This window comes from Electrona antarctica (genome assembly GCF_951216825.1).
Source record: "Electrona antarctica genome assembly, chromosome: 18".
Classification (NCBI taxonomy): Eukaryota; Metazoa; Chordata; class Actinopteri; order Myctophiformes; family Myctophidae; genus Electrona; species Electrona antarctica.
The window spans coordinates 20011094-20021516 of NC_136799.1; the positions used below are offsets into that span (position 1 = coordinate 20011094).

At 40.9% G+C, this 10423-nt stretch overlaps 1 protein-coding gene across 1 annotated transcript; it reads right to left on the bottom strand.

Moving 5' to 3' along the window:
* Positions 1 to 41: 41 nt before the first annotated feature.
* plekhd1 (pleckstrin homology domain containing, family D (with coiled-coil domains) member 1) lies at positions 42 to 9859 on the bottom strand (the record flags this gene model as incomplete). The annotated part of the gene is made up of 13 exons (XM_079527979.1): positions 42 to 1087; positions 1596 to 1736; positions 2170 to 2314; positions 3369 to 3501; positions 4826 to 5031; positions 6249 to 6342; positions 6525 to 6619; positions 6753 to 6805; positions 6981 to 7072; positions 7168 to 7244; positions 7530 to 7619; positions 8312 to 8405; positions 9708 to 9859. 13 exons carry the CDS (start codon positions 9857 to 9859, stop codon positions 927 to 929), a joined length of 1533 nt encoding a protein of 510 aa, XP_079384105.1. The 3' UTR covers positions 42 to 926.
* Between the last annotated feature and the right edge of the window lie 564 nt (positions 9860 to 10423).

Genomic DNA, 10423 nt, shown 5'->3' on the forward strand with positions numbered 1-10423 from the left:
GTTAAATAAATATTGAACTTGTTCACAATCAACTGCAGTAGTATTTGTTCAAAAGTGTTTATACTGTGTCAAGTAATATAATGGCACCTTATGGGGAGGGGTATTTGAGAGGTCCCTGACAAGATAGAACACTACAATAGTTTTCATAGACACTATTTTATCATTCATTTGTAATCCTAAAATTTGTATTTACAATTTCATAATTTCTATTATAGCAAAATTAATTTATGTGTAAAGCTGTTAGCATACTCAAACAAAGCTGATTTTGTGATTTGTTTTGCTTGCTGAAACAAAGTGTGGAATGGTTTTTATACTGACCTGTCTTCATTTGGAGGATCCTGCAGCCTAAATGCCAATAATAAATGTCTATCTTGTTATTACACATCTTCTAAACAGAAATATAGTATAATTATTTGCTAAATCAATTGAGGAAAGTGTTCCAAGGAAGGGTGTCCTGGGATAAATAAAATTCCCAGATATTAATGTTTACATTGCTTTGTAATTTACATGTATTTTCTATTCAGTCTCACTTGTTTGTTTTGAGTGGCTTTTGAATTCAACTAAAAGTCAAATGATCTGTAAACCAGTTTTGAACATTCAACACCTAATATCTCTGGGGCTGTAAAGTATGGGAGTGGCTCTTGAGGCATTGGAGGTTAAGGACTATTCCTGAAAAGAGTATTTTGTGGCATTTCTGCTTAATTCATGACAGGACAGTAAAGAAAGACAAAAATGAAGAGGTGGGCTATGACATACACAGGTGACCAAGCGGGAATATTTCTATCTTTTTCATCCATCCATCTTTCCATGCCCGTCTCCGCTCCCTCTGTCCTCTCTTCCCATGTTGCTCATCCTCCCTTAAATGTCATTCTCTCCATCCATATCCCCCTCTTGTACTGTCCCCAACACTCTCATTGTCCCACCTCTTAGTCCTCGGTTGGGTTGTTTGTAGCGCCCTTGCGGACAATGATCTTGTACACACTATCTCTGAAGTCGCTGTCAGATGTCAGTCGCCGGGCGGTCTCCTTCATCTCGTCCATGTTCGCCCTTTCACTGTTGGCGACGACGAATGACTTGGAGTGCTTCACTGCAGAGAACATTATGAAGTTATGGAAATCGCAGTGCTTAAGAACCTGTGTATCATACCAAAATGATAAATGAACGTAATGCTAGTCTGCTGCTGCTACTACCATGACTTACTACTGGTAATAATGTTACATATGTTATATACTGTACTATAGTTCATTTCAAATCAGCATTAGTGTCTTACAGATAACATCATTTCCACAACCAAGCAGGCGAGCTGCCAACGTGAATTTGTTTTTTAAGCCATAAAAGCAGTAATTGTCAGAGTCAAAATCTATAATTTCCCCATGCCTGTGTGTTTGTGTGTGTGTCTGTATCAAGTACTCTGACAACAGAGGCTGCACACTTGCGTGGTCCCTGTATAGGTCCCCGAAGGGCACCGGTTAATATTATGCAATACTAATACTACTAATGATAAGTGAGCGTTTCACTGCCCAAATACATAAGGGTCCTCAACCATGAAAAACCGGTATGCATGTTGTCAGAGTATATTTTTCTCAGTGTCTTACGCCAGCGCCTGGAGGCTCTCTTTTGGACGCGGCAGCTCTTGATTCGCCGGGCTGTAGCTTTGTGGAGATACACAGCATTCTTCATTATGGAGGGGAGTTTGGCCTCAATCTCTGCTGCACAGATGCAATCCTCAAAGAACCCTGAAAATAGTATGACAAAAACATACTGTAGATGCATGTACTGTATGTGCACATGCACACACAATTTGTAAATACCGGTATATGGCAATTTGAATGCATTATTACTGTAGCCTACATGTGTTCAAACAGAAATGAAAGACACAGTTTGAATACACACATAAATCAGACATTTGCAGGTGTAAATCATGCTCTGCCCAGAAGATGGCAGTCACAGAACAATGTATCCGCACTAGTACTTTGCAAATGGCTCTGTAGGTGTATGTGTTCTTCATGTAAGAGTGAATTTGTTTTGTACCCCTAGGAATTTTCAGGAGTACATCTCACTCATGATAATAATGTGCAAATTATGTTGTGCCTAAATATTTGTGTGTTCATTAAAAGACAATTGCATTCATCTTCTTGGACTCAACAGGGATCAGTAAGTGTCACTCACTCTTCAGATGAGTGACGTCACCTTTCATCCTTTCCTCGTTCTCTTTGGTGCGTTCCATGGCGTTGAGACACTTTTCCAGGTCCTGCAAGGATTCCTCTGCCTGCTTCAACCTCTGTTCCAACTCCAACCGAGACTCCATCTCTGTCTGGGAGCCACGGGAAAAGGACACCCCATCATCAGATTACAGGATGGCTTAATTTGACAGTGTCAAATAAAGCCAGTAGAGTGGAAAGCAATAGCAAAGAGAGGATATACAGTAGAGACTAGAGAGGATCATGAGGGTGTTTAGCTGATAGTGGAGAACATAAAAAGAATTAGTTGGAAATACAGTTTGTTAGAGGAATATTACTCTGCAGTGCACACTGTCCATCACTATCAGCAGGGAGATTAGATTACTACAAATCTGACGTTTTTTCGTTTTTTTTTAATGACCTTTGCATATCAGATGCATGTTGTCAGCCACATTATAAATATGACAATGTTTCAAACAGTTTTTAGTTTTGCTTTCTCGTAATTTAGTCGTTATGGTTATGCCAATTACCAATCCCAATTCAAGAAAGCATGGGGAGAGAGTATGTTTTGCACTCCGTCCGTGTGTGTCCGTCCGTCCGTCTATGTAGAGCTAATCTCCAGCACCGTTAACCCGGTCGATGCCACATTTTGCACACACTCCCTGGATGCCAAGATGAACCTCTGCCCCAAATTTTCCAGAACGGCATTTTATAGCGCCACCAGGAGGCCGACTTTTGAAAAACACATTTTTTGATATTACTCCTCCAGATTCTGTCCAAAAATCTCACAAATCGTTACACACTATCTCTATAGTCATGTGCTCAAGACGGATCTGTCCGATGTACAAAAAGCCTCAAATCATGAACGCAGCGTGCAATTTACATCACGTGAAATCTTTCACAGACTTTCCTACTAGGCTGAGGAATATATCCCACCCTTTTCACATTGGCCTGTTAAAGTGCCACCAACAGGTGGATCTTTGCAAAACACATTTTTGGAACAAAATGCCTCAAATCATCCAATTGCCATCCAAGGTGTAAGAAGAAATGCCAACCGTTTCACATTGGCCTATTATAGCGCCACCAGGAGGCCACAACCTGACCTGCCCTGGTGGAGACCTGTGCCCCGAGGGGCACTTTATCTAGTCTCTCTGTGTATCAGCACTGCAGTGTATCAGTCTGGTTTACCTTGAGCTCGGCTTCCGTCTGCTGTTTGTCAACAGTGAGCTGTGTAAGCGACTGCTGCAGCGTCTGGGCCTGAGAGGAGTAGAACTCCCTCTCTTCCTGGAGGAGTATGGCTCGCTGCTCGTTCTTCCTGAGCCTGTAGAGTAGGAGCAACCAGGATGCAAACGTAAAATCATATCGTTGCTGTCAGGCAGAAAGCCTGCATCTCCAACCTATTTCAACCCTTTCTTTTTGTAAATTAGTGCGGCTACAGTGTCACACAAAAGTGCCCAAAAAATAGCCAATCTGCAAGTACACAACATTTGAGCCTGTAAATATGCTATTTTAGCAATTTCCCTATGTCCTATGCTTTCAGGGTTTGTGCACACACAAACATTGTGTTAACCCAAACATTGAATGCCATTAACAATGAATGGCCAGCTTTGAGTGTTTGTGTAAACACAATCATTGTTTAACACAAACAGTGAAGACAAAAGTGAGGACGCAAATTGTGATTGGCCGGAATGAGATGATGTATGATGATAAGAGTGACCCTCACTTCACACAAGTGTGATTTTTTTTAAGTCAAAGTGTGTGGATTTGATACATTTTGAACCAAAGAAAATAACAGCTTTTGACAAAATAACTACTATATTGAATGCATTGGAACACAGGTTCCAGTACCTGAAAAGTAAGCAGTTTTGGACATACAAGGTTTCCGCATGACAGCGATAATATGCCATAACGTATAACATATGCCATTGCGTACATGCTTTTATCCCCAGCATAAACATCTTAAGTATGAGTTATGCCATAGGGAATCAAACCCATAATCCAGGAAGTGCTCTGCCCCTTAATGTATATAGCACGCACGCACGCACGCACGCACGCACGCACGCACGCACGCACGCACGCACGCACGCACAGGTTGAGTCAAACACTCACCAGAGGATTTTTCCTAATCGGTTGACGACCAACTATTACTTATGACTTATTAGAGTGTGACTGAGAGCAGAAGTGTGACAATAAAGGCCTTTGTAAAAATCACAGTCGGACTCACAAACAGGAAATATCACAAGAGACAGGCTAGACAGACTTGATAGACTTCACTTTGGCATCAGCAGCCGCGCTGAGTGAGGCCCATCTCTTGTGTTGTGCAATGTGCATAACAGAACATTAGTGCTATATAATCAATACCAGCTGCTTGTAATATCCCATTTCCCACTGTACTCGATGGACTGGTTGTTAAGGGATCAATACACATTTCCACCAGCGAGTCAATTCTCTCGACCATTAGCAAGCCAAGAACACCTGACCCTTTTAAATACAATGCTGAGGAAAGAAAATGACCCCGCAGTCTCATGGAATCAGAGATTCTACCCACATTGCATTTCAGGATAGCATTCAAAGATAATAGGTGATATGCTGTTTCAAGTTCTTGGAGTAAACCATATTTGTAGATTGATAGTGTTTGCACTCACTTTTCCTCTGCCTGGTCCTTCCCCATTAGCAGGACCTTCATCTGGTCTTCTATGTGACGTAGGTCTTGAAGGAGTTCCCCAGAGTCATCTCTGTCCTCAGCCTTTCTTCTGGTTGACTCAGAGTTCTCCTCTCCAGTCTCTGTGTCCTCGTTGTGTTGCTTCAAGCCCAGCAGCTCCAGGGTTCGCTGCTTCTCTTGGGACAGATCCTGAAAGAATGAAGAAGTAGAGAATGCTTTACTTGAGAGTATGTTTTGGGCCTTTACCACCTTTAAACACAAAAGCTTATAGCTAAATCTATATGCTAATCTTATATAGTACATAGGCCTACTGTATATAATAAATATAACTTCTAGTGCTGATACAAGTAGCTGACCATTTAGCTCATGCTAAAGTGCCACAGTGCGCTAAACTGTCAACCTGAGAGTCAAACACTAACATGTCCAGAGTGGACACTGGACATGTTATGGGCTCAAAGAAACCAAAACACAGAGGAGAATGAGAAAACAACTAGCGACCTTTGATGATTCAGGGAATGGCTGCATGCCAACTAGGGCAAGGCCTGCCGCCAGCACCTGCCATAATCTGAGCCTACTCCCTACCTACGGTCTGTAAATCCCAGCAGGACTACCAACACATGTCTTGTAGCAAGAGATTGCGACTTTTGACTGGAGCATTTTCGTTTTGGACTGCTGTACTTCTATTTAAGCTTCTACCTGCAAGGCTACTAATGAGACATGTTAGCCATGAAAATAATGTAGGTGAAGCCCATGTCTGTAGTTCATAGGCCGATTTAGCATACTCTTGAATCTTGTATACTTGGTTACCAGTGGAACAGTTCCACTGGTAACCACTGGCAATAACCTCAACCGCAAGACATATTTGAGCCTTATAATGAAGGCCACACAGGCTAGTGTGTATTAGCCTATCAAATGTACAAAATTCAAATACATTTAAACAAGCACTCATTAAATAGCTTATGTTTTTGTCCAAAATATTATCCACAGCAGGATCAGCACCCTGGAGGTCATGGCGCTGCTTGGCGCACAAGGTGACTAGTGACTACTCTGCAATGCATTTGGTGTTTTAAGTTTAATTTCCATTACAATATTATAATATAATCAACATCACTTTTGTTGTTGTTTGACAACTTCTCGCAGCAGATCAAACATACAGGTAATACAGCAACATGGGCAGCAAAAGCTAACAACTCTGTCCATGAACTAGTAAATGTTCTGAATTAGCCGGAACATTCATCTCAGTCAATTGTAGGTTTTGTCAGCCTATGGTGTTGTTCTACTTATTTCTGTGTCAGAAATAGGTAGAACATTTCTCTTTGAGAAGTTGGTAGAATGTATCTAAATGTTTGCAGTAAGAACTGAAGACACTTAATACTGAAGCACATACTCTTTGGTCAAACTCACACCTCAATAGACTTCTGAAGCATGATTGTTAAGTTGCTCAGCTCTTCTTTTTCAGTCTCCACGCCTTTCAGAGATTGAGCTGTGTCATCCAAGTCCCTGTCAATGAGATGACAAAACATCCTGAAAAATTATGCTTATGTTAATTGCTGCAAATGCATTGTGTTAGTGATGTGTTGATTTTTTTTTTTACTGTCCTGTCGATTCAGTTCTATCTATATTTTAACCGCATCGTATTTCTAACTGATATCAATATTGTACCCCATAAATATTTGTCTTACAGTTTGATCTGTTCCTGTTCTGCCTTCAGCTCCAACAGAACCTCCTCAAACTTCCCCTTCTCATCCTCCAGGACCTGGTTCAAACGCTCCAACTCCTGCACACCACATACACAACACTGATGGATCAGGATCTCTCTCTCACACACACACACACACACACACACACACACACACACACACCCCCCCCCCCCCCCCCCACCAGTGGAGTAGGTTACAGAAACGTCTTACCTCTCTCTGCTCTCTTTGTTGGCACAGTTCCTCAGTCTCCTCCATGAGCTTATCTACACACAAATAACCATTTCACTTGTCTGGTTCATTCTAAAACATCTTAATTCATTCTTCATGTCTTTATCTGAACATAAAAGCACTCCCCCGATCCAAGAATTTTGACTTGTACTGACCCTTACAGGTCCATTTTTTGTGAACACTCTGGATTTTTCCATGTAGTTGTTTTACCCATATACTCTTGCTTCTCCTTGGCCAACTGCAGCCCCTGGGCCCCCAGACTCTCTATCATGGCCTCTCCAAGCTGGGCATTCTTCCAAGTGCTGGAAGTGGGAGACAGTGTGACGGTGTGATGCAAAATGCAAATGCTTTTGAATGGAATATGTTCGTGCTACAAAATTGTTCTGGCAGTACTCACACTTTCCCTGATTCCTCCAGCATCTCCAACCACTGACTCTGTTCTTCTTCCGAATCAGCAGCCAAGGCAATGATACCCTTGGGGTTAATACAGAATACTGTACATCAGCATTCATCCAGCTATTATACCCAATTTTCCACTGAAATGTTAACAACTCATGCCTGAATATCTGGAAATAATCTAATAACAAGACACAATTTGCAAAAGACCCTGGCTTGCAAAATAAGTTAACACTCCTGGATATCATCAAGATCATAGAAAGCTATCACCATAACAAAATGCAGCAGGCAAAATGTGTTAATTATTAATTGAATGAATCATTTTGAGAATCATTTGAGATTGTGATAGGCTCGAATCCTTACAGAGAAATCCTCCAGGTTGACAGTGATGGCAAAGGGCATGCCCATGTCTTCATTTGCAGTTACAACACATCCTCCCAAAGGAATGACTCCCTAAGACACATACAATAGAGCAGTTTTTCCTCATCCAATGGATCACAAACCACAAGTGGCCCATGGCCAATTACAGGGGTTCCATGGGGAAATATTTGAAAATGCTTAAAAATATAATATATATGTATATATATATGTATATATGTACAGTGTTTCAAGAATATGTTAATATTTCATGAAGTCAGCCAAATTTAAATACTGTGTAACAAAGGTTTTGGCAACATCTCTTGTAACCAATGACTAATTGTCATTACAGCATTTGTCTACTCAATATGAAGGAATGGTGCAGGGTTGTAGCGCCAACAACAACGCTAAAATACAAGTGTTTACAGAAGTAGTAAAAAAGAAAAAAAAGAAAACGCATGGAAAAGTTTAATCCATTCCATTGTGAAAAATATACCAGTGAGAGATTAGCCTCGGAGACCGCATGTGTTTCATTTTCACAAGAAAAAGAAAGATGAACTAATAGTGAATGGGGAAATATAATAGAGCCAACGGGAAAATACACATCATCATAGTTGTGAGTTTAAGAACTTCGTTCCAAAGGGAAACATCATTTGAAATAAGGGCCTATGCTTATTAAATGATGGATAGTACAACAATAATCAGTATGGATTGGATAGTAGCGATGCATACTGTGATCTCTCTTACACTGTCTCCCTGTCAGCTACCCATCTCAATAAAAATCTCACCTTCGGGTGAATGTTGAAGTATCTGTTGGACTCAAAACTTTTTTTCTCGCTCTCCGCATAGTAGAGAAGAAAGCTGTCTTTGATGATGAAGAATCTACACACCAATGAAGATATTGACAACTACAAGTCAGTTATTTCAGTGGGACCAAATACAAGCAATATCTGCATTTGTTGAATATGAACACAATAAGAAATGTATTTTACAAGCTGATACAACAGCTACAAAAAAGTAGTGTTGCATCCTTCCCGCTAAATATTGATTATATAGGCTACAATTGAGAATATGATTTGATTTGTTTAGGGCCACACATCCTACAAAGTGGCATGCAACAACAATGCAAATAATTTTGATACTGCATCTCAGGAAGCAGATTCCTGGTATGAACCTCACACTTGGCAGTAGATTATCTGATTTGGAAGACAAAGGGAGAGGTTAAAACTGTCACTGTTAATTAAAGCCAGTCACAGGGGACGACTTAATGAAGCATTAGTTGGATGTTAGTCTCTTTATTTTTTGACGATGGGTTCTCAGATTGGTTGGATGTTGACATGATACTGTCACCATGCAGGGTCAGTTAACCACAGTTAAATATATTTGCTCAGTGGTCAGTTATCTTCTACTCACATCACACAATGCCTGTTTATTTATATTATATTTTTTGTCATAAACACCAATTCATCCAGCTCAACCATTCCCTGGCCTACGGTACTACACAACAGCTTAGCAAATCACCAGGTCTCAAATGAGCATTAACAGAAAAGAAAATCCTAAATACAGTATGTGATCTGAATGTTACTGGTAAATATGTGTGTGTAAGTGTGTAAGGGCATCACAAATGTACATCCATGCTGTACATGTGTTAAGAGTCTATCACAGCACACAGTTGTGTAGTATATCACAGTTGTGTAGTATATAGTTGTGTAGTATATCTTTTTCAAAAGCAAATAATCAATTTTACATTTGGTGCCATCTGTTATATTTAAGTCAACTTGATTAATGGTAATGGCCTTAGCTGCAAATGAAACATGCACATGTCATGCAACTCAAATTATTATTAATAAAATAATCCTTGGGGTATACACAGTAGCATTTGGATTTTGGACTTTTTGTTTAACTTGAATTTTGCTGTAGGCCCATAAGGAGAATGCAGCTGCCAAATATATGTATGCAAACTGACTCAAATATTTCCCCACGATTATCTCAAGTTTGGTCACTTCCTGATTATTCTGTGTGGTAAGCATATTTGAACGGGTTTAACAGCAGTTAGTTATAGTTCAACAGTACAGTGAAGTCATTGTACCGAATGTACACAGTAATGTATCCATCAGTAACTCGGAGTGTACAAATGTAACCAACTTTTAGCATGTATTCTGGATGGGACTGATGCAACCTCACCTGCGGGACCACTTGGCAGACGGGCGTCCAAAGGGCCTCTTCCACAGAACTCCATGCAGCTGCACCTTGGTGCTGATGCCCAGCACTTCAGAATCGGCCTGCTCCATGGAAGACCAGGGAGATAACAGAGAATTTCTGGACGAAGAGAACATCCTATGTCTTTCCCCCGAGGGAGGTGGGGCCGCGGTGAAGATGAAATGTCAATAGAATTAAATATAGACCAAAACACAGTCTGTCAATAACAATAACGCCCCATGCCCCTTGCACAGACAATGCAGGAAAGGGAGCAAACTAATTCCGATAACTCAGCAGGGTGGAATGATGCTGCTGCCAATACAGACATCAGCTGGAGGCAGACTGTACGGTGGGGATGAACACAGAGATGAGAGAGAGGCGGACAGAGAGAGGGTGAGATGGGGGCGGGGGCTAGTGGGAGGACAGGAAAGAGAGAAGCTTTAGTAGTGAATTGCTAAATCTGTGGCTAGGTCAATACTTTGCTGTCAAACACTCAACCACTAAAACTGTGATTCAAATGACAGTACTACAAACAATGGCCTCCATCTCTTGGCAGGTGCGACTGCTAGACTCTCCCTTCGTTCATCCAGCCATCCCTGCAATGAATTATATAAACATCTGTAATAGTAGTCCTGGCTCTATGACTCACTAGTAAAGAGGATGTGAGGTCAGAGACTTTCATACGCAAGTGATTAAGTGAA